This window comes from Cyphellophora attinorum (genome assembly GCF_001299255.1).
Source record: "Cyphellophora attinorum strain CBS 131958 chromosome Unknown Contig2, whole genome shotgun sequence".
NCBI lineage: Eukaryota > Fungi > Ascomycota > Eurotiomycetes > Chaetothyriales > Cyphellophoraceae > Cyphellophora > Cyphellophora attinorum.
The window spans coordinates 685,833-707,822 of NW_017253230.1; the positions used below are offsets into that span (position 1 = coordinate 685,833).

The 21,990-nt window shown below is 53.3% G+C and overlaps 9 protein-coding genes across 9 annotated transcripts; 1 reads left to right on the plus strand and 8 right to left on the minus strand.

The window, feature by feature from the left end:
- Positions 1–84: 84 nt before the first annotated feature.
- AB675_2562 (Chitin synthase D) lies at positions 85–3,827 on the minus strand (the record flags this gene model as incomplete). The annotated part of the gene is made up of 3 exons (XM_018142543.1): positions 85–221; positions 285–998; positions 1,043–3,827. 3 exons carry the CDS (start codon positions 3,825–3,827, stop codon positions 85–87), a joined length of 3,636 nt encoding a protein of 1,211 aa, XP_018004913.1.
- A 1,499-nt stretch (positions 3,828–5,326) lies between these two features.
- Positions 5,327–6,520, minus strand: AB675_2563 (uncharacterized protein; the record flags this gene model as incomplete). The annotated part of the gene is made up of 1 exon (XM_018142544.1): positions 5,327–6,520. One exon carries the CDS (start codon positions 6,518–6,520, stop codon positions 5,327–5,329), a length of 1,194 nt encoding a protein of 397 aa, XP_018005007.1.
- Positions 6,521–7,039: 519 nt separating this feature from the next.
- Positions 7,040–8,327, minus strand: AB675_2564 (Flap endonuclease 1; the record flags this gene model as incomplete). Its single annotated transcript, XM_018142545.1, has 4 exons — positions 7,040–7,954; positions 8,005–8,127; positions 8,178–8,263; positions 8,315–8,327. 4 exons carry the CDS (start codon positions 8,325–8,327, stop codon positions 7,040–7,042), a joined length of 1,137 nt encoding a protein of 378 aa, XP_018005150.1.
- A 417-nt stretch (positions 8,328–8,744) lies between these two features.
- Positions 8,745–10,084, minus strand: AB675_2565 (Glutaryl-CoA dehydrogenase, mitochondrial; the record flags this gene model as incomplete). The annotated part of the gene is made up of 2 exons (XM_018142546.1): positions 8,745–8,819; positions 8,873–10,084. The coding sequence occupies 2 exons, from the start codon at positions 10,082–10,084 to the stop codon at positions 8,745–8,747; spliced, it is 1,287 nt and encodes a 428-aa protein (XP_018004909.1).
- A 912-nt stretch (positions 10,085–10,996) lies between these two features.
- Positions 10,997–14,621, minus strand: AB675_2566 (uncharacterized protein; the record flags this gene model as incomplete). Its single annotated transcript, XM_018142547.1, has 2 exons — positions 10,997–14,413; positions 14,463–14,621. 2 exons carry the CDS (start codon positions 14,619–14,621, stop codon positions 10,997–10,999), a joined length of 3,576 nt encoding a protein of 1,191 aa, XP_018005218.1.
- A 627-nt stretch (positions 14,622–15,248) lies between these two features.
- On the minus strand, positions 15,249–16,324 carry AB675_2567 (uncharacterized protein; the record flags this gene model as incomplete). Its single annotated transcript, XM_018142548.1, has 2 exons — positions 15,249–16,177; positions 16,225–16,324. The coding sequence occupies 2 exons, from the start codon at positions 16,322–16,324 to the stop codon at positions 15,249–15,251; spliced, it is 1,029 nt and encodes a 342-aa protein (XP_018005066.1).
- Positions 16,325–17,236: 912 nt separating this feature from the next.
- On the minus strand, positions 17,237–18,092 carry AB675_2568 (uncharacterized protein; the record flags this gene model as incomplete). Its single annotated transcript, XM_018142549.1, has 4 exons — positions 17,237–17,441; positions 17,501–17,701; positions 17,766–17,887; positions 17,946–18,092. 4 exons carry the CDS (start codon positions 18,090–18,092, stop codon positions 17,237–17,239), a joined length of 675 nt encoding a protein of 224 aa, XP_018004850.1.
- Positions 18,093–18,589: 497 nt separating this feature from the next.
- AB675_2569 (Polyphenol oxidase 1) lies at positions 18,590–20,450 on the minus strand (the record flags this gene model as incomplete). Its single annotated transcript, XM_018142550.1, has 3 exons — positions 18,590–20,041; positions 20,090–20,217; positions 20,264–20,450. 3 exons carry the CDS (start codon positions 20,448–20,450, stop codon positions 18,590–18,592), a joined length of 1,767 nt encoding a protein of 588 aa, XP_018005213.1.
- A 995-nt stretch (positions 20,451–21,445) lies between these two features.
- On the plus strand, positions 21,446–21,928 carry AB675_2570 (uncharacterized protein; the record flags this gene model as incomplete). Its single annotated transcript, XM_018142552.1, has 1 exon — positions 21,446–21,928. One exon carries the CDS (start codon positions 21,446–21,448, stop codon positions 21,926–21,928), a length of 483 nt encoding a protein of 160 aa, XP_018004980.1.
- Between the last annotated feature and the right edge of the window lie 62 nt (positions 21,929–21,990).

The following is a 21,990-nucleotide window of genomic DNA, read 5'->3' on the forward strand; positions in this document are numbered from 1 at the left end:
TGCCTCTCTGGAAAATTCCTTTACTGCGAACTCGTTGATCATTACCACACCACGCAATGCAACCCTTCGTCCCGAAAAGCAAATTCAGTAATCATGATACGGCTCCTGCCCATACATCCCATTCTGCATCTCCCTAAGCTGATGGGGCGGCGGCATCGGTCGCGGCTGGGGCATTCCCTGGGCATCCCAGCCTGCGCCCATTGGTTCGCGCATTCTTCGTTCTGTTCGAGAGCTCAGTCAGTATGGCGTACTCAGGGCATGTCGGGGACAGATAAGTCACATACCTTTCTCAAAATCGCCCCACCGTTTCATCGTAATCTTACTCGAGTCAAACTCGCCCTCATACTCAATTCCAGCCTTCTTCGTCTTCTCCCCGGCCGTCTTCCTGGTATCACCCCAACTGAAGTCATCGAACTTCCAGTACGCATAAAGGGGTAAGACCAAATTCCATATCGGCAGCGAGATGATATAGATCATCATCCAGAGAATATACGACCACCGATGCGCCGTAACGACAATCAACACCGCGGGAAGACCCAAGATAAGCGCCAACAAGATCAGCGGGATAACAGGCACGGGTTTCCGGACAATGGAGATGATGATCAGGTAGACCGTAAACGAAATAGCAGCGGGCAGAACCAGCGTCCCAACAAGTTCGATAAAGACGACGAACTGCATGCTGAAGCAGAACGTGCCGCACAGGTCGCGCACGAGCACCAGTTCCATGAGGTTGTGCACCGTCGAATTGATCCACCGACGACGCTGCGACAGCAGCACGCTGAACTGTTCCGGTACAGTGGTCTTGCAGACGGCCTGTGGGACGAAGACCTGCTTGCGCTTCGGGAAAGTCTTGAGCATGAGTGTCGAGAGATATCGATCCTCGCCCAAAAGCAACAAATTCTTCTTGTGCAGCGTGTCGACCACATTTTCCGAGTAGTGCTCCACGACGTCCGGATTAGCTAGGATAGCACCCAGTAGTTCTGTCCTCCCTTTGGCGCCTTGATGCGGTACATGCAGAAACAACCCGGCAAGCAGGTGACACCTCCGAAGACGGACTCGAACGACTTCGACAAGTGGTGCGAGATGAAGTACTCAAACACCTGAATCATGCTGACCCAGCTGGCGCGTTTGTTCGCAATCTTGGTCTCGCCGCAGAGACCCATAATCTCGGGGTCCTTGACCATGGCAGAAATCATGTGCGTGAGCGAATCCGGGAAGACTTTCGTGTCCGCGTCCACCATCAGCACGGTTTCGTAGAAGTCGGGACTCATGCCCGTGACCCGCCAAAGACCATTGAACATCTCGTACTCGAGCTCGGTCATGCGCTCGTCAAACATGACTTTCTGGAGGAAGGACATAAGGATGATCTGGGAGTCACGCTTGCCACGATTGCCAGGCTTGGACTTCGTGACTTCGTCGGGTGTGCCGCATTTGACGACGACCATCATTGGTACGCGCTGTTGCTTTTCAGCAGGTATGCGTGATTCGCGGCCGTAGTCGTAGAAGCCAGCATAGATCTTAGCCATGTTGTGCCTCTTGGAGCCGGATGCCACAGCGACGTACGAGAAGGCGGAAACGTCTTCGGGCAGGGTCACAAAGTCGCCCATCATGCTGAGTGCGATATCGGGAGTCGTCATTGTCTCGCCTTTGCCTTTGATCATACCGTCGCAAATAACGACAATGGCCTTGTGGCTGTTGGGATAGTCGGTGGTTGCGATTGAGTCGAGAGTGCTGCGTAGGCCGTCCTCGCCTTCTGAGTATGCAGTGACCAAGCAGAGCGCGTGTGCCAATGGGTATCCAAAGGGTTGCCATTCCGGTGGTGGCTGAGGAACAACATTTTCGTGGATGAAGCCCTGAGGGCCCATTGCATCGTCCATGACTTGTGAGTAACGAGAGTCCTGCCCAGCAAGCATCAAACTCGACCGACTGGCGCCCACGCTCATGCGATTGGGCAGGTCAAGAGTGTTGGTGCTCATGTTGTAGCCATGGCCGTACAGCGAGTTCGGCCGGCCTCCAGCAGCGGCGCCCTGGCTAGTCGTCATGGTCGTTGGTGGCGCCTTGAAGACCTTGGATGTGCGTTCGACAGCATAGGGACTGGTGAATCGCGAGGTCTGCGGAAACAGGGTACTACCTCGTTTGCTCGTCCGACCATCAGATCCAGTAACCGTGCTAGCGGGATCGGTGATCCTGGGAGCTTGCTTGTAGATATCGTCCGACCAGTCCTCGATCTGCTTGCGTCGCTTCTTCGTATCTGATGACTGCGATGTCTTCGCCGCCGCAAATCGCCGGGACAAGAACCACTGAAATGCCAGCGCGAGAAAGAACTTTGCCAACACAATGGACAGGATGAAGACTAGCGAGACGTAGAGCACCACTTTGGAAGCAATGCAGCCGACGGTTTCGGTGTCGATAGAACCGACCTTGATAATCTCTGACAGACATCGCCCAATCTGCTTGTCTTGCCCACTGACCAAGACATGAGTGAGATCCACACCCTTGATGGCCTCATTTTCTCGCATGTCGGTGAATTGCTGTGGCACGGCCACCTGGCTGTCGTTGAACCACCTCAGCAAATCCAGATCGATGACCGAGTTCGAGTAGACTGCCAGATTGCGGCTGCTGTTCTTGATGTCGTCCCAAGTGAAGAAGACCTCTCCGGCCTTTCTAAGACCGTAGAAGGTGTTCCTCGCCTTCTCTGTCGTATGGCAGGCATATCCCAGGTAGTACTCGATTGAAGTGTTGGGCTGCGATGACCCATCCTGATTGAAAGCCTTGCAAGGGAAATACCACGCAAGGTCCCCATCGCCGTTCGTGGGCACATCAGAACCCTCGGCTCGTGTGATCAAGCCCTTGCACGCACCGTTGACCTGCTGAAACATGAAACTCCCATCCTGCCCACCATACTTGTGCGGCAAATCATAGAGCACGTTGCTATCAATCGGCACACCCTTAGCAGCGGGATGTAATGAGCCGTCCAGATTGTATGCCTCGCCATGAAAAATCATATAACCCGCATCAACATCATTGATCTTGAGCCGCAACCCAGGTTGCCCGCACACAGCTTGCGTGAATCCGAAGGTCAAGAAACCAACAAACCCACAGATGAGCACAATGACACTGACCAAGCCCATCTTCTCCCGCCACGCCCGTCGCTGAGCTTTCGCAGGCATGCCGAAGCATTTGAGCACCACATCGGGAGCCCAGAATGTGACAATAGCGCAATAGACGTTCCAGGGCGAAGGAGGTTTGATGGCATCCAGCTCTTTCTGCCGCCGCTTCTCCTCGTCCGTGAGCTTGGCCGTCTCCTTTCTCGTGAGCTTCCGCGGAGCTCGCTTCTTGCCTAAGGGCTCGATACCCCCGGGCGCTCGTGCTACGCGTGGGTCGTCCGAGTAGGGTGTGTTGAGGTCATCAACAGGTTTTATATTTGAGCTGTCTGAGCTGACTGTGCGTGATTCGGTGTTGTCTTCGAGAATAGGATCATTGCCCGTCGACGAAGGAAAGACCTCCATATTATGTGCATGCTGCCGATAGTGGTAATTCGGATGTGATCGATCGATTCGGTTCCGCTCAGGTCTGATCAGCGACTTCTTGCGGCCCAGGTCGCTGGCGGGGTTGGGCCCGGACATGATGGGCACGTTGTCTTCGGCGCGAGAACCGAATGAGGTTGCTGTGTCAGAGGGGTAGAGGCCTGGTCTGTGACGGGTCGAGGGAGAATATGGAGATGAAGGCGGTTGTTGTCGAGAGTAGTGCTCAACATCGCGGTAGTCGAGCGAACCCTTCTCGCGGACAGGTGAGGTGCCTGGCCGCGGTCTGCGCGGAGGTGACATGTTGGAGGGGAGGAATGCAGCAGGTCAGTGCTCGGTGGAGGCGGGTTGAGCAAACAAAGGACTGCTGCCGCCCTGTTCTTTTATTATTGTCGACCTCAGCAACTCTTGCCCATGTGTACTCACTTCGTCCAGATATTATTACAATTGCAGTCTTCCCTGTCAAGAAGCCTAAGTCGCAGGCTCAACTCTCGTCTTCTAAGGCTAGAAAGCAGGTAAAGTGGTGGGCGGCAAGGGATGGAAATCGACGCCTCGTTCTGAAACTCGTGTATTTGCGGCAACGATCGGTGTGGTTTGCAGTACTTCCAATGAGCGACAGTAAAACGAGAAGGCTGTACAAGGCAAACAATACAGCAGACGCAACGAGTGTAGGTAAGGACAGGCTGTGCCTCGTTGAAACTACGGACCCAAGGTGAGAGCCTCCCCTCGGATTCCCAAACTTGAATGTCTCTACAACAATTGCGGGCACTCTCTGGTTGGCCCGGGGGCAGTGGCGAGCGAAAACGCGGCTGCGGCACAGCAAAGGAGAAACACGGCTAACCAGAAACGTGAACTCAACCACGTCTCCTGAGGAACCGCCCACAGGCGAAAACCTGAGGGATCGCCCATTGGCGCCGCCAATCCCTGTAATGCTCCGAGAAGTCAGACATCAAGGTTTTCCCTTGCCATGCACTCCACTGCTGTCGCAAGGCCATCATGCTTCGCAAGTCAACATCACGGGCGACGTTTGTATATATTCTATCGAAGGGCAGCCCGACGACCTCTGACCAGAAGATGCCCCATCGCGCGCGAGAGGCAGGCATGAATGAATGCTCGCCCTTGGCCGAGATCCAGATCTGTGGCGCAGCCCCGGATTCAGGAACAGCATGCATGAGGGAGTATTTTTAGCGTTGCTTTTCGGGTCTCTCAAAAAGGTGTATAGAATCAACGTCGTCCCTTCTCATCCGATCCCGTCGCGGCTCTTCTACTCAACTCTGCCTCTTTCGGCGGTACCTGAGTAGTCGAGACGCGCTCTCACATCCTGTTCAGACGGAATTGAGACATGGTGTTGCCATTTGATTGCGAGCCAATTTTGGGGCCGTACCTACGAATCGCCCTGCACGGGCCAAGGCCAGTCAGCATGTGCTGACCGGTGTGTTCAACAGGTAAGACGAACATGAACCACGACCTGAGCACGACAACAATCGTTGTGTATAAACAAATATTGACCAATCTGGACATCGCGCGTCTATCGTTGAGAGTCGAACGCTTTGGCGACCGAGTGCATGAGCTAGGTAGCCTGTACCTGCGTCAAGGCGCGCTGTATGATGGCACTAACTAGCTGTGCTGAGCTTTCATCTCAGGATGGCTTGCAAAGGATCTTCACTACTGTGGTCTTCATCCCTTGGGACGGCCCTCCCTTCATATGACACTATTGCCATAACCATCATGGTTCTGTCAACATGCTGTCGCTCCAGAGCCCTCGCTGGTGCCAGATGAGAATGCAAGTTGATCTTCGCGCCTCAGTAATCGCTCTTCCACTGCTTTTCGACATCTTTCCGCCACTCGGGTCCCAAATCCGCCTCAAAAATTCTTCGCACCTCCTTCGCTACCTCGTCACTCACGTCCTCCCATGCATCTCCCAACGATGCCCTCGTCTCCTCGTCATGCATTCCCAGCGTGACGATATCAAATCGATGGCCAGCCCATAACCCCCGTGTGATGTTGGTAACGTCGTGCATGCTGCTCGACGGATCTGCGGACCAGCAGATGCGCGCGCGAATGACGTGACCGAAGCCCAGCCCGTCAATGAAGGGGCCATGAACGTACTCTGGCTCGAGGGCGATGGCCTCGGCACGGGCAAACTGCTTCGTTGTCAGGTTGCGCAGAATGTACGCTTCGCTTTTCGGCAGGAAATTCTCCATGTCTGCCATGGTCCACAAGTCCCAGTCGATGATCCTCGACGTAGAGATGTCGGCCTTCCCGATGTTGCGGTAGCAGTTGCCGATCATGTGGGTTTGAAGGCTCGTTCCACTCATATCTGCCTTGCACGCAAGATATGGTTTAACGTACGACTGCAGCCGGAATTCCCACGACTTATTAGGCGTATCATAGCCATCGCCGTCCACAGAATCAGCATCGTCGTCGATGGGGTTGCTGTATTCCACGTAGTCGTCTTGGCCAGGGACATCGCATCCTTTCTGTCGCATAATCTCCAGCTCTTCATCGGAGAATAAGCCGGGCGGATAATCACTGCGCTTTGCGTAGTCTCCGACACAGACGAGTGGTTCTCCCGCCCAACGTCCAAAGCGAGCTTTGCAGTAAACGTGAAGGTGTTCTTTGGCGATGGACCAGAAGTACCGAGTAGTAGCCCCTAGGCAGATGGTAGCGTCGATGTCTTCTTTGAGCTCGTCGAAGATGCGACGGTGGACCTCGGTGGGCAGGCCCATCAGACGAGGCGAGCTTCGCACTGTCACTGACGGCATGCTGGCGCTGTCGGTGTGCTGCTGTCCAGTCTGACTTCCCTCAGTCGCTTCGTCGTTGCGATGTTCTCCATCCTCCGAAGCTTTTTGTTGTGCGATGGGAGTGGCCAGAAGATATACGAGGCCATTCGGTCCGTAATTTGACGCGTCGAAGTAGAATTCTCCGAGCTTGTAGCCGCTCAAGGGCTTGCAGGCCCTCAGGCGTGGCGCAATGAGCTTCCAATACTGGCCCATTTTTGCGAATGATTTCCAATCTTTGACGTGGTAGATATGAGTCTGGTGGGACTTCTTTGAATAAGGTGATGCCGACGATCGCGAGTCTAGAGAAGAGAAGACCAAGGGCGAGTTAAAGGTTGTAAGAATCGTCGAAGATGTGTAAGAAATGCACGCCAAACTGATGTCGTACTGTGCAGGAGAAGGGGAGGAGTGCTCATGCACGAATCGGAGATCGGATTGCCAGTATGGACATATGCGGACACGCGTGTGGCAGGTGCGGTTCGTCTGATTTGGGTTGCTGCCTGGCGTGGTTGCCTTGGATGCTGCTGTTTGCGTCTGTGGCCCTGCTGGATGCAGACATGCTGTGTGAAGTGAGTATTCACTATCGTGCTCTCGTACCTTGACCTAGTCATGCCTCAATGTACCACTATTGCCATGATCATCACGCTTTAGCCACCATGTCATCGCCATAAACGCCTCGCTGGCGCCATCTAATAAATGCAAAGCTGATCTTTCGGCCCTCAGTCACCACCCTCTTCAACTGTTGAGATGAGCCTTGGCCTTGGACTCCTTCTTAGTCTTAGCCTCTTCCTTCTTCTTTTTCTTCGACTCGGCAATCTTGTCGTCGTGCTTCCGCTTCAAGCTCGCTTTCTCCTCCGCCGTCTTGGGGACCGGCTTGAAGAATCCTTCCATGCGTGACTGCTGAGCAGACTTGACATTCTTCGTCAGCTTCTGTGCTGCACTACGTACGCGATCCTCATTGAAGCCCTTCTCACCCACCAGGAACGCTACCAGTCCCTCGATATCTGGTGCTTCCCACTTGAAGTCACATTCAGGATCTTCCGCATCTCGGACATCTGGGTGGAGGAAGAGATCTCTCGCATCTTGGTATGGCCAATCTTCTGGGATGGTGTAGCGCTTCTTCGGATCCTTCTCCATGAATTCGACGACCTTCTCCAGCGAGCCATGCTCTCGGATCAGCTTCAGCGCAGTATTCGGACCAACCTTGGGGATAGGATCGACGTAGTCACAGCCGAGCAGGATACACAGATCAATGAATTGATCCCGTTCCATGTTCAGACCTGCCAACACTTTGTCGAGATGGATCTCCTGGATAGGCTCCTTACGTTGCTCGCTGAACGTGAGATGTCGTAGCAATATAGGTGCATTGAATGTGAGCGTATCCATATCCTCCGAAGCCGCAGCATAGACCTTACCAGCTCGTGCCAACACAGCACACTGAGCCTCAGCCTCGGTGGGCGCAATGATGAACGGAATGCCCATCAGCTTCAGCAATCGTCGACACTCCTCATTGTGCTCGCGTGTGACTCTGACAGTTCTGCGTGAGAACTTCTCGACTTCCTCAGCTGTGCCGGTCTCTTTTGCCTCTTCGTGGGCTTCATTGGCTTCACTCTTTCGGGCAAAGCGTTTGGCCAACTCGCCGGACTTGAGCTTCGGTGGAGCGCCATCGAATACGTAGAGAGCTTGATGCCATTATCAACGATTCGAAGAGTGCGGTAGAACATGCCCATTATGTGTGAGGTAGTCTCGCCGGTGTCTGACATGAGTTGCTGGCCATCGGAGCGGACGGCGATGAGGAAGCTGTAGATGCTCATTGATGCGTCCTGATGATTGTCAGTCCATTTGCTTAATACCTATAAACGGTTGAACGTACGATAGCCACCTTACGGCCGAAATGATTCTTGATCTCGCCGTTCTTGATGGCATCCGGCGCCTCCTCTTGGATGACCTGGGTCAGTTCTGGAACACGATCAGCGATGTACTGGTACAATAACAGTGTATTCTACTCACGCTTGATACCCATGTTGACGACTCAAAGACTCGACTGTGATGGTATGTCCGAAGAAGCAATCGATTGAAGGTGTATCTCAACTTGAAGTTTGTGTCTTTCTCATCTTTCAGGGCAGTCACGACTTCCATGCGCGTCGCGTCTTGAACTTTTAGCGAGGTGTGGGGGTGCTCCTTCCCTACACGTCATTAATTGAAGTTTCTCCAAATCGAATTCAAGCTGCGGTGACGCCGTTTTAGTGTCTATCAACATTCATTCATTCACTTCGGGTATCGCAGTGCACCACCGAGCCTCCACACGGGGTGCTAAAACAGCATGGACTCAACCTTGCCTGGTGCACGTGTTGCCGAGCTATCAAGAGGTTTACCAAGTGACCGGAAACATGCGATCGAATTGGAAAATGCTCGTTCTTTTACCCAAAATGCCATTTTTTTACACAAAAGCCTGAATCCCCGTGATCGCCCTTCCCAAAATCAACGCATGGATATCGCTTTGTCCCTCATACGTCTAGAAAATGTCAGGTTGCTTCCGCGGAAGGTCAAGGGGGGTTCTGAACGTACCTGCGTAACAAACAAATTGCTGACATGCCTCCCAATATGATACTCATCACTGACCGCATTCCCACCAAAGATCTCCTGCAAATTCCTCGTATTCACCAACGCACGATCACAGTTCTGTCTTTTGATCATACTGATCATCTCCGGCGCCGCCTTCCCTTCATCCTTCAACCGACCTACCTGCCAGGCGGCGAGCAAACCGTATGCAGCGTCTGTTGATGCGTCCGCTAGTTTCTTCTGCACAAGTTGATACTTGGCAATCGGGTTCCCCTTGAACTGCTTTCGCTCCAGAGCGTAGGTCCTGCTGCGCTCGATGGCGTCTTCCAGTGCGCCGATGACGCCCCACGCGATCCCGTAGCGGGCGGAGTTGAGACACGCGAAGGGTCCCCGCAGGCCTTCAATCTCAGGGAACATGTGCTCTTTGGGCACGGGACATTCGTCGAGTTGAATCATGCCTGTGACTGAAGCACGGAGGCCGTTCTTGTCGCCTAGCTTGGGAGTCTCGAGCGTACCGGGCGGGCACATTGAGCGGTCGACGATGAAGCCACGGATTTTGCCTGTCTCCTGGAGCTTAGCCCATACGAGGAAGACGTCGGCGAGAGGTGAGTTGGTGATCCATGTCTTGGAGCCGGAGAGGGAGTAGTAGCCCTCCTTCGAGGGATGTGGCTTGGCTGTTGTTTCCATTGAGCCTGGATCAGAGCCGTGGTTGGGTTCTGTGAGGCCGAAGCAGCCTACCAGCTTGCCCTTGCCGAGCTTCTCGAGGTACTTGTCCTTCAGCTCTTGTGAGCCGAAGTCGTTGATGCCGCCCATGCATAATGAACCCTGCACTGACATGCCGGACCGATAGCCGGAGTCAACTTTCTCGACCTCGCGTGTGATGAGGCCATTAGCGACGTTGCCAATTCCAGGCATGCCGTAGCCGTCTATAGTGGCGCCCAAGAGGCCAAGTTCGCCCATCTCCTCCAAGATCTTCTTGTCGTAGTCCTCTTTCCGGAATGCTTCCAGTACCCTAGGCATGAGCCTCTCTTGACAGTATGACCGTGCTGTCTCCTGTATCGCTTTCTCTTCATCTGTAAGTAGGCTGTCGAGGTTAAGTGGGTCGTCCCACTGATATGTTGCTGTGCTGGCGCATCGCCGTGAAACTGAGGTGAGGGGTGTAACAGAAGCTGCAGGTCGAGTGACCGCTAAGCGGCGTAGAGCTGTTCGTGAGATCATGTTGTGGTTCAGGAACGAGGTATGTGCGAATGCATCGGAAAGCACGTAGGAGTTGGCAGGGTCGAAGTATATAAATTCCACAACACTTTTCGAGCTGATCGACTCTCAATGACCATAGATCGGCGCAAGCCGAGGCTACATCGTCGTGCCACAACTCGGAGCCTCGACTCCGGAGACTTGACCGGAAGCGAGGCTGCGAGAATTCGGCGCGTTTCGTGGCGCCGGACGACCCATCAGCTTTGCGATAGACCGGTTGACAACGATTTTTAGCCCATGAGTCCTGAGTAGGGAGCAGCGCAAGCTTGCACAGGAAGGCTCCCTCGAGATATAGCGACCAGGCTGGTACTTTCGAGTTGTAGGACTTCTTGGGATTGAGATACAGCATGCCTTTTGCGTTCGGCCGAGGCGTCAGCTTCTCACGAGTCTGGTGGACAGAGGCTTCCCTGTACATTGTGATGTATATTTGGCACAAGAAACGCAGTACAGCACACCTGGAATTGACTACGACATAGCGCACTAGCTCTAGTGACCCGTTTTCTCGCCCGCAGCGATTGCAAGCTACTGCCTCCGAACAGCTCTACCTAGTAATGTTGATCTCGCACTTAGCGCTTTCGTGCTGTTTTCTCTGTCGTATTGTACACCACGCTCACACATCGCCCGGAGACGGCCCTGTGCAGGCCGTCGATCCATTCATAGCAATACAGAGCTTCTGAGTAAGTAAGTATGCTGTTCACGCGGCTAACGATCAATTCTTCTCGCAGCTCCCATCAGCGCCTTCCTCGTCGAATATTGTTACACAACCTCCACAAATCTCGTAAGCTCGCTTCCTCCTACTCGGTATCTCTTGATCCTTGTATGCCGCTGGCAATATGACCGCTCTCCACAAGCCGGTATCAACGTGGATGCCAATTGTCACCAGAACCCAGCACCTCGCGTGTTAGGTACATTCCATGGCCCTTTTCCCGCATTCTGGAATCGTCTCGGACCGCCAGCTTGACTCGCACTGTCATCCGGCCCAATCGCCTCTTCCGAGATGTTCTGCAAATTCCACGCGGCGGCACCGACGACTGGTACTTTCGCTCCGCCAAGGCCTATTTGGTAGACATTGCCGTTCTCGTCCTGGACTATCTCAGCTCTGCTGTTCATTCTCGTGCCAGGGACCGGTTTGATGCCCTCTGACGGGAGCTCCGACCGTATGCCGCTGCCCATGAGCCCTGGTGGGAGCATGCGCGTGCCTGCCGGGCCGAACTGACGACTAGAGGAAGGCACATAATGACTGGCCGGTGCAATAGGTCTATACGCACTCTGCAGCGTTGGAGCGTATGATTGCTCGCGCCGAGCTTGCTCTTCAGCCTGACGGCACACTGTCCCACGATTGTGGAAGCCCATGTAGTCAATCTTGTTGAGAACTTTGACGACCAGGTCAATGAGATAGTGTGTGCGAGTCTTCAGCAAAGTCCTCCCGGTAGTGGTCTCGTCGGTCAACTCACCGATCTCGAGCTGTCGATTGGCCTCAAACGCTTTGTTGATCGAAGTGTCAAGCAGACAAGCCTCGTAGTGCAGTGCACCTGCATTGACCATATCGTTGAAAGTGGTCTCCTGGGCCTTGAAGAGCTTCTTGTCGTGCTCATGCGGACACGTGCGCAGTGTCTTGACTTCCGTTATTCGTAATTCGATTTCTGAGTCGGCCAAGCACTTGTGCTGGCTGACTCGTCGCACTTGTGGACTGTTGACCGATAGGATGTTCCCATTTGGTTGGCGGAAAAACATTTCCAATCGACCTTCTTTGTCAGGCCCAATATAGATGCTGTCAACGAATTCTTGGACTGTCGAAAGGATCTCGGGCGAGGGGTCTTTCCAGACCTTTGTACCGGACACAGCTGCACAAGCATCCCAGACGCGTGCAGGACACTGCACACAGACGGAACCAATCATCTCCACAGCATTATGCATCTCGTAGCTCTTGTCCTCCTTGACGATGAGGATGAAATAGCTGCCGGTCTTGCTCCGGCAGTGAAATTCATATGTCACAGATACAGGACCCGGGTGGTCTCTGTCGAACATCTTGCCAGACATTGACTCTGACGATTTCATCTCCAGGAAACGGTCAATGTCTGCACCGTTGGTAGTGATGATGTTGGTAAAGGATGTGGAGGGAGTGGTATTTTTAGCGTCCAGACCAAAGAAACTCTCCCATACTTTGACATCAAAGTTCTTGCCCTTGGGCACTTCGGGCTCGCTGGACAGAAGGACCTGTCCCAAATGCAGACCAAATTCTACGTTCCCACAGAATGCGCGGCTTGCCTCAAAAATCGGCGTCAGGCGTGCTTTGAGCTGCTCAACTTCTTTGCTTCGCCATGTCGCTTCCCGATTGGCGGCCTCCTGAAGTTTTCGATCTGCCCGGTTGGGTATCTTAGGTTGAGCGCGAGGCGTGGGAGCTCTTCCGTACGCCTCGTCGAGAATTTTCTGCTTATTCTTGCTCTCTGTTTTGTTCTTCTTTTTACCAGGGTTGCCCGCACGTTGCGACATGGTAGAGTGATAAGAAATGAGATCACTGCGATCGGACTTGCGTTGTGAACCACCCCGACCTCGACCTCTGGACCGAGTTGAACCATCACTCTTCTTTGGCCTCGAACGCGATACGGTAGACCAGTCTCCATTGTGTGCTGCTCTGGTGGTAGTATGTCTACCCAACGGGTCGGATTGCAGCTGAGCAAGAACATGTTCGCGGAGGACGCTCTGCTTGCGAGGCTTGTGAGTAGCATGGTTTACCCACTCCTTGCTCGTCGCGTCAGGTGGCTGTAGATAGTCTGGAACGTCCGACGCATCGAGCTGAGAGGGGACTTTCGAGGGTGACATCACAGAGTTAGTGACTTGAGCAGAAGCATTGTCATCCATGAGATTCGGAGCGGCAGACGCCTGTCGTTCATTTAGCGGCAGAGCAACCAAAGGATTCTCATGACGTGGCTCAGGCATCACCGAAGAGCTTGCTTGGTGCTGACCAATTTGGCTTCTTGTTGGATGCTTGTCGAAGCTATGCGGACTCGCGAGCACTCCTGATTGCATCAGTCCCAACTCGCTTGGATCACCTTTCAGCAGATCCGAAGGAGCGATGCCGGGAATTGGGAGTAGTGCTTCCGGAGCAGCGGTGAGATCGGGGACGAGCTGGCTGCCAATGTGGGAGTGTCTGTCTTGTGCAGCAGCAGCTCTCGATTCCATCCATCGCTCAAGATCATCAACACGCAAGTCCAGTACTGTGGTCGACGGAGAAGCATGTCCCTGGAGCTCATGCTGCAGATCATCGTGGCCGAGATCTGGTTCCAAGGTTTTTGTTGTGGCAGGAAGTCGCTTGATCGGAACCTCTTCTCCATCAGAGTCATCATCTGAGTCCACGGCAATTACACGTCGTGGTCGTAGGGTTTCCTCCTCCTCCTCAGGCGCAGCTGGAGCAACCGTATTTGGATCAACGTCCTTCTCGACGTTGTAAGCCCAATCAGTAACTTCTGCAGCTTTGGTCTGACCCATGTACTGCTTGTTAGGCATTTTGCGCGGGCTCACCACACTCTCCGACTTCGAGTTGGAGGTTGAGTGTGGAACCTTTCTGGACCGCTCGCCGGTTTCTCGAACGCTTCTTGTCGCCCACAAAGAAAATGGACCGATCCCTATTGTGGCAATCTCGTCATCGATCACAACATTCGGATGAGGCAAGATCTCGCCGTCTCTTGAGATGCGGGCTTCGCAAACGTACTTGTCTTTGAGGGTCTCCTGCTGGTACTTAGGTGCAATAATTCTCTTGAAACCAGGCCAGATGAAGTCTCCGACTCTCTCAAAGCCGAGCAGAGGAGTTATCGCGCTGTCCACGTTGAGAAGAACGCTTGATGTGCTCTTGCCCCAGAACCCGTACTCCCGCTGCTGCATCTGCAGTAGCATTAGTTGCTCGAGGCTCGACAACTTCTGAAGGGCAGCTTTGGCATCTCCGTGGGCAAGAAGTACACGATTCTGATCAGAATCGGTAAACAATTGGGTCTGCGTGGTAGCTGTGATAGCTTCGGCCACCTCGCGGGTGAGCATCTTGATCGAGCCGGTTGACGGTGACCAGGCAACGAAAACGTCGTTGTAGTCCGGATCATCGATGCCATCAACATCAACATCGAGGAGTTCGGCACTCTGAAAGTCAACTTGTTCCGGTGCCAGACGAGCCAGAGCAGCATCTGGTGATCGGATCTTGGGGTCGAGGTAATCGAAGGTATCGAGAATCTTCCGGATGTAGTCTTTCAACAGAGAAATTGCATACTCCTCGGGCAAGTCCAGATCCTCGATCCGGAACAACTGAGATCAATTAGCTTTGTGGGCAGACTTGAAAACGTGATAGCCTTACATAGCTCTCCTCGTTGTATTCGATTGACGGAGCCTCGTTCTCGTCAACACCCTTGACCTTGGCATAGTCGCAACGAAAACGGTTGATGAATTGCTCGACTCCAGACGGCTCAAAGGCGTAGGTGGAGCCGATGAAGGTCGTCTTGGGTTCACCGGCCATGATTGCGAAGGTCTTTGAGTGATACGTCCTTTTGAGGAGTTTGACTCTTCTGCCACTGAGCACAACACATGAATCTGCTGACAAGGCGAGTTGCAGACATAAGTACCATGACCAGCGGCTGTGTGAAGATGTTGAATGCGTCAATGTCCCATTAGCAAGTCGGTGACGGTGTCAGAACAGCGTCACCTCGTAGGATGGAGAGACATGCAGTCGCGTACAAGACGCTGCTGCATGGATTGGGGTCGTGTTGCATACAGAACGTAGCGAAGTAGGATGAGTGACTTTCAACATTGACCAAAGAGTTGTAGCAAACTTCTAGGATTGGAAAGGGCAGGAAGAGTGGGGCTAATTGGCTGCTGCTGCACTTGCAGGGATTCTTGGTTGCCTCGTTGACGCCTTCCGAAATTCTAGTAATTCGTACCAAGCTAGCAATGCAGCAGTAGGAGTCTTGGGTGCGACTTACGGTCGACGGAAAGTAGAATCCCATCATTAGTATCTATGTGCAGGATCTATTGTATGCATATCGATGCAGTACTCGCCAGAGATATAGGAGCATGCTGGCTGTCATAAGTCGCTCGTCAGTATCATGTCTCATTAATGCGCCGAGCTCCAGGACGACAGGCGACCCTAGCGCCCGCTCTTGGACTTCTTCATCAACTTCTTCGATGACCTGTTTGGTGACTTGGAAGGCGATCGCGGCGTCATTTTCTCCGTACTATCTCTGTGGCCGCCTTCAGCGATCGGAGGAAATGGTTGGGAGGCCTTTGGGTTTCCATTGAACATTCCATCGATGCTCATCACCCACCGCATTCTGCCAGTCGTTTCAGTCATTTCGTCCAGCTTCTGTTGAAGTGCAGTGTTGTTTCCTTCAGCACTGTTCCTCAAGTCTGTCACGGCGGTGTCGATCTCGGACCTGTATGACTTGAAGTTGGCAGTCAATTTCTTGGTCAGCTCCTCCAACTGGGCGATCGTCTGCCGCTGTTGTTCAGCAATAATTTCTAGCTTCTTCTGCTTTTCCAGATCGTCCTCTCGTTGCCGCATCAGCACATCAAAATTGCCCTTGATTTTATCAAGACCATTTTGGTGGCGGTCGTTATCCATGTTTCGACACGATGCTATGGCGTCGTATTCCGTCTCTTTCTGCTGTGCCATTGCTTTGGCTTGGCTGGCCTCGTCACGCCATTTCTCTTCGGTCATGCTTGCTGCACGTGCCTGCTCTTCTGCACGTATGGTCCGTTCCTTCTCCCGCGAGAGCTCTTCACGCAGCTCGTCTAGTTGCCTGTCCTTGCGTGACAGCTGTCGAGAGCTGGCCTCGTGTGACTGTTCGTAATTGTTGTTACGATCTTGCAGATACTGGTTTCGGGCCATCAACATATCGTTGGCTTTCTCCATTTCATCGTGACGCATCTTCAGTAGTTGCTTCTCCCTATGCAGCCTGTCGATGTCTCCTTGCAGTCGCTCGATGACTCTGCCAGACTTGCCGGTACTAGCGTGGCCGACGGCAGATGACCAAGCGCCATGCTCGGAGGACGGTGACTGTTCTGGTGAAAACGTTGCTTGGAGTTATTAGCTGTGGGTCACGAAGCACAGATGATATACATACCGTTCCGTGTGAGGGAAGCGATTCTTGCTGTATTCATTCGTGGGATCTCTGGAGGGCTGAGTGGGCTCTGTTCCCTATGGAACCCATTTACTTGTGCCATATCGAGGGAAATCCCCTCAGCATTACCGAAGGCAGATAATAAGCTGTTCAGATCGGCAGAGCGAAAGTCCTTCCGACTTGGGAAGTTCGGAGGAGAGGTTGTGCTCGGTGACGTTGTCGAAGGTGCGGCAGGCTCAGCTGAAACGACAACAGGTGAACCAGACGCCGCACGAGACCTCCGCATGTCACTGTCCACGGATGGACTCGATTTGAACGTCAACCAGCAACCCTGATTGGCAGACTGACAGTCTGGTTATCTGCTCAATATCCCGCTTCGGTGTCAATACGTGTTGCAGGTGTATTCGTGGATGCTCGCCAGACGAGTGCGTCGCTCTTTCTTTGTTGATGTTGCTGTACGACTTAGGCGGGGAAGACGGAAGGACCGGGAGGGACTCTAACTCGATCGAAGGTACGGAAATTTGAACAAGTGGTGGTCTTCGTCATTTAGTCATGACTGCATTCGTGTGGCAGGCAGCAGTAATCAGTCGCTGACATTTCATTAAGCGAGATGTTCAATTAATTGTCCCAATGTTGACAGTTTCCCCTGAACAGGATCGTGATCATCCGGTTTCTCCACGAACGCGGAACAGGAACGCGTCGCCACCGAATCTCGCGTTTTGCAATATTGCACTCAATAGTACGCGCAATCTCGCGGGTATCTACAGACTCCTTCAGCATATATGCCTATGTGCGATTTCAGCGGAGGACTGGGACCGATGGACAATACTGTATAAGGCTCATGAACCCGGCCGAGGGACAGGTCGAACGAAACAGCTCAGTATGTACGAAGGACACGGCAGTCAAACTTCCAATTAGTATTCAACATTGACTACAGCACACCTGCGAGACAACGGTAGGATTGGTGCCAGGCGGCATATAGCTAATGCCAGTGACCATCTCTCCAGCTATGGCCTCACTCCAAGAATAGGACGGCACCCAAGAGCGCCATGCCCAACGCAATCGCACTCTGAACGCTGACCACACCAGCTCCTCCCGAGCTCGGTGCCACCGTCGCGGCCGACGTGGCAGCAGCAGAGGTCCGTGAAGCACTCGTTGTTCCTGTCGCTGAAGTCATGGATCCGGTAGCTGACGAATCCGTGGTTTCTGTTGCCGTTGTGCTACTTCCCGTCAGTCTTGCCTCATACCCGTAGGTCCACGACAAGCAGCAAATGCTCACCTCTCAGTTCCATTGCTCATCATGGTCCCATTCGTCGCACTAGTGATGCTGGCTGTGCTGGTCATGGTTGAGTTTCCGGTGCGCGTTGTTGATGAGGTGATCGATATGGTGCCTGAACTGGCGGCGCTTCCACCAGTGAGCGAGAAGAGGCCGGAGTAGTTGATGTCGTCTTGTCCTTGGGTGATTTGGAGCGCATAGTCGCTGGTCACCGGCGTCAGTCGCATCGAACGCACATATGCGATGTAAGGTGTGGGAGTTAACGAACCTAGCATTCTCCAGATCTTCTGAGACCTCCCATTGATAAGAGCTGCCGGAGACGCGATCAGCGATAATTGCAATCGTCTCGAGATCAGCCGGGTCGCCTTTGCGGAGGGTCAGTGTGACAGGCTGTTGGTCTTGATGTCAGGTTTTCATTGCCGCTCGCATGGGCTGCTTGGGGACATACGGTGTCATTGCCTCCTCCCCATGTGATGTTATATGTTTCTCCAGCTTCAACCACAGCAGGGACGGATGTGAATGCGACTTTTGGATTGGACTGCGCAAAAGCTACACTGAGTAACGACGCGGCAGCGACGAGCACACGGGCCAACATGGTTGCAGATATCAAATGAGTGTGATTCAGAAGCACGAGCAATGAATACGTCGGTTGTGAGCACAATCGCGTACTGTGTCGGCTCAGTCAAGAATAATGCAGCTGCAACGAGTGAAGATGAGGTGCGAAAACCGCAGGAGATCACGCGCACGTCCACTTTCGCGAAGACGAAGAAGTGTCAGCAAAAGAGGACAGCAAACGCCGTCATCATGGCGCGGCGCACGCCCCGTGGGTCTTTGAGACATCTGGATTGAAACTGCTGTTGGTTTCCGGTGTCTTGGACCAGATGGCGATCATCGCGGCAATGTTGCAGGTGTCCACTGTGGCTTAGGGCTTTGAAGCAAGAGCCAATCGAAAGTCCGCAGCCCCTGGCTAACAATTCGGCGAGACAGGCGAAGACTTTGGTGGTCATTAGTTAAAGGCTTAAATTGATGATGTGCATCGCGCCGAATCGTACGTGCATCTTTTGCAGAAGAAGAGGTCCCCCTCAAATATTGTCAGGAACATCCACTGCCTCCAATTTTTCCTCTCGTAGCTTCTGAATGCCACTGCGTCGGCGCATAACTGGGGAAGCAATATTCGCTTGTGGCGGGCGTTGTCGCTTTGCTTCCAACAGAGATGGACAGGCCCTTGATCGCCGCAACGTCGAGCTCTTCCCCGTTAGGCAAGCGGGCACGCCACGTGAGAGCGCGCTGAAGTACGGGGACTACCGAGTCTGGCGATAGATCAGCCAGATAGCCGCGACTCATTCCTCCAGCCAGAACGTGTGTTAGCGATAGCTCTCCTTGAGCACTTCCCTCTGGCGGCCCACTGGGAAACATGGCCGAGACGTTGGACGTGATGAAGGACGCCTGGGTACCGACAAGGTTGCAGGCTGTAGCTCTCATCGACACATCGTCGGGCGGTGGTCCCAGAAAGAAGTCCAGTGAAAAGCCTGTAACGTACGCATAACGGTCCATGACGATTCTGATCGTCCACTGAAAGTCTGCGTTGTTGACACGCAGACTTCGAAGCTCTGCGTGGCTCATCGATCGGAAGGCGACGTGAAGGTTTCCGTCATGCAGAGGCCGTCTGCGCACCTTTCTGTGAGCTGATGCAACTGCTGGATTATACTTCATGTTAATTTGAAGTCTGACATAGTTGGCAAGCTCGGTGGCGTTCATCCCCCAATATGGGATCTCTGGATAGGCATAGTTGAATACAGACAGGTCTCGAACGGTGTCGCTGGTCCACATCGAGGTGCCGTTGTCTGAGTGGAAAGGTGCAAGGCTCGAAGCACCTGATTCGACAGTGCCTGGTGACTCGTAGTATGTGCCCCAGACATTCACGGCAGGCTCGATGTAATTGTCGGGATTGAGCACTTGCCACATGGCAAGCAGACGGTCAACATTGGCGTGATGAAGCCAAAAGATCGGATCGAAGGCGGCGACCTCAGGATAGAACATGTGGCCGTAGCCTCCGACCATGTTGTGCACGTTTCCATGAATAATTTCGATGTTGTTGGCGGCGTTGTTAACACCGCCTGGAGTCACGCAAGAGAACGTTGAGTAGTCGCTCGAGTCCGTGAAGAGCTGAAAGACCTTGGACATGTATGTCCCAGCATTAGCTTGCATTTGTGCGCTGGCAGCAGATTGATCGCTCTGCTGCGTTTCGTTATTGTAATGCCGCACCGTGGAGGGAAAGTCGTCGAAGATGATTCCTTTGTTCAAGAATACGTTTCCGTCGCTGTTCCAGTGGAAGTTGTAATCGTAGAGTGGGTTGTCGACCCATGCTCTGCCACTCGGGGTGTTGATAGCAATGCTGGAAGTCTGCACCACGTCTGGAAGTGCTGGATGCGACGCCCAGTCCCAATATGGTATTCTCAACCACCAGGCTACTTCGACATAGAGGGGCCGGACATCTTCGGAGTAGAGAAGAGCGATTGACTGTGCCTTTTCCCACAAGACTTGCTGAACATGGGTCAGTGGAATCTCGTGCGAGGTAGCTTTGACACGAACCTCGAATAGTGCTAGGTATGGACGATGCCATGTGGGAAACGTCGTCGATCCATGCTCACAGTACCCGGGAAGGTTTGATGCCGATCCGTTGACGCCATCCCATGGTGTTTGCGGATATCCATGTATGCCTGCTAGGTCAGTGTCGGCCATGCGCGTTCATGTTCGGCGCCATACCTGCGATTTGAAAGTATGACAATGGGTCGGACTGATTCGTCGCCTGCATCTCGTTCAAAGCCATGATGTAGAGATCGAAGGATGGGCCTGTTGTCACAAATGCTTCCAGGTCTTGTCGAAAGGGTCTCGCACCAGTGGTGTCATTCTGACCACCTCTGGCTCCTATGATCTGAATCGCATGGGACATGCGAGAGAGGACAGATAAGGCGCATAACGCGATCTGCCAACATCGGGATGTCATCGCATCTGGTGTGGTCAATGGAAAACGTCGGGCGGGCGCTGAAGTTAGCTAGGACACAGATTTATCACCTGAACGAGCGCCATCTTGTACCATGGCAACGACATCTGTGCTGTTCAAAATGATCAACATAATCAAACACCTATGCACGAGTGTCCAACGGACCTAATGCGAGCGCCCGTGATGGTGCCGTGTCGTTCGGCTTTTACGCAGATTGCCACGATCAACGAGATCCCGGCACAAAGGAAACCTGGCAAGAGCCCGCCATCACTGCCTTCAGACTTGCCGTACCTCAAGATTGCTGCACTTGCCTGTCAACATGACCAGCCCTTCCTCTAGGCGAAGTCTCTGCGCCCAAGGCATTCAGATTGCAGCTGCGTACAGTAGCATTCGTGTGATGACGATCCACTGGCTTAGGCCAGGATGTCAATCTCGGGATTGTGAGTTTGCTCAGATGTCGTGCTACCTGACCTTGGCTCGCGATGGTACCGAGGCTTGAACGTGCTGTCGTCGCTTATACCGTCAGCTCTACAAGACACTCCCTGCGCAATGCACACCAGCATGCCGTAGTAAGTATCGCACGACCTGCCACCGCCGCTACATTGTGCATGGTCATGCATGCTAGAATGTGCGTATGCCACGCCTCGAGATCAAGTTTGATAAAGCGTATTGCAGGGGATTCTCAAATCCACCCCGAGCCTCAGATGAACAATACGAAGAGTTAGGTAGGAGGTTGGAGTGATGCTCGAGTTGTCAGATCAAGAATCTAGCTAAGGATGACTTCAGGCACCAAGAGACCCTTAGAGACGTTGCTTGGCGGCATGGAGCCCGGAAGAGCCGCATTTCGCGAAACTTGAGTACCTTAACTCTCGTTATATATTCCTATTGCTACGTTCACTAGCCCTTCACTCTCTAATCTGCTGCTGAACACGACTCAGAACAAGATGGTCGAATACACTCCCCCGCCAGCCGACCTCTCGAGGCTCAATTTCGTCCAACGTTACATGCAGAAAGGCTCTCTAGATTGGTCCGACTATGGGTACCTCATTCTCGTGGTCCTTGCCTACCTCGCCGTTCGCCCGGCACTACAGCGATGGGTCATAGGGAAGTCGGAAGAAGAAGAGCAGGGCGTTCTCGAACGAGCCTCGTACCAGGAACGAAGGGCAAAGGTCGGCGCGAACGCCATACGTGGCGGCAAGGCAGAGCCAGAAGACCTCTTGACTGCGGATGAGACAACCACTTCAGGAGCAAATGTCACGCAGAGTAGCGAGGGCGCAGTCGTGAACAGGAAAGCCAAGGGTGTAAAATTTGCAGGCCCGAAATCAGAAACAGAGAAGCTGGTAGACTGGGACGACGAGCCTGGGCGGACGGCGGTCGAAGGCGACAAATCCGATGTTATGGCGTGGCTCGACAAATGGGACAAGTGAGGCTCTTGCGGTGTCGGAAGATTCATCGCCTTTGGTCGACTTCGTGCACATATCGTTCTTTC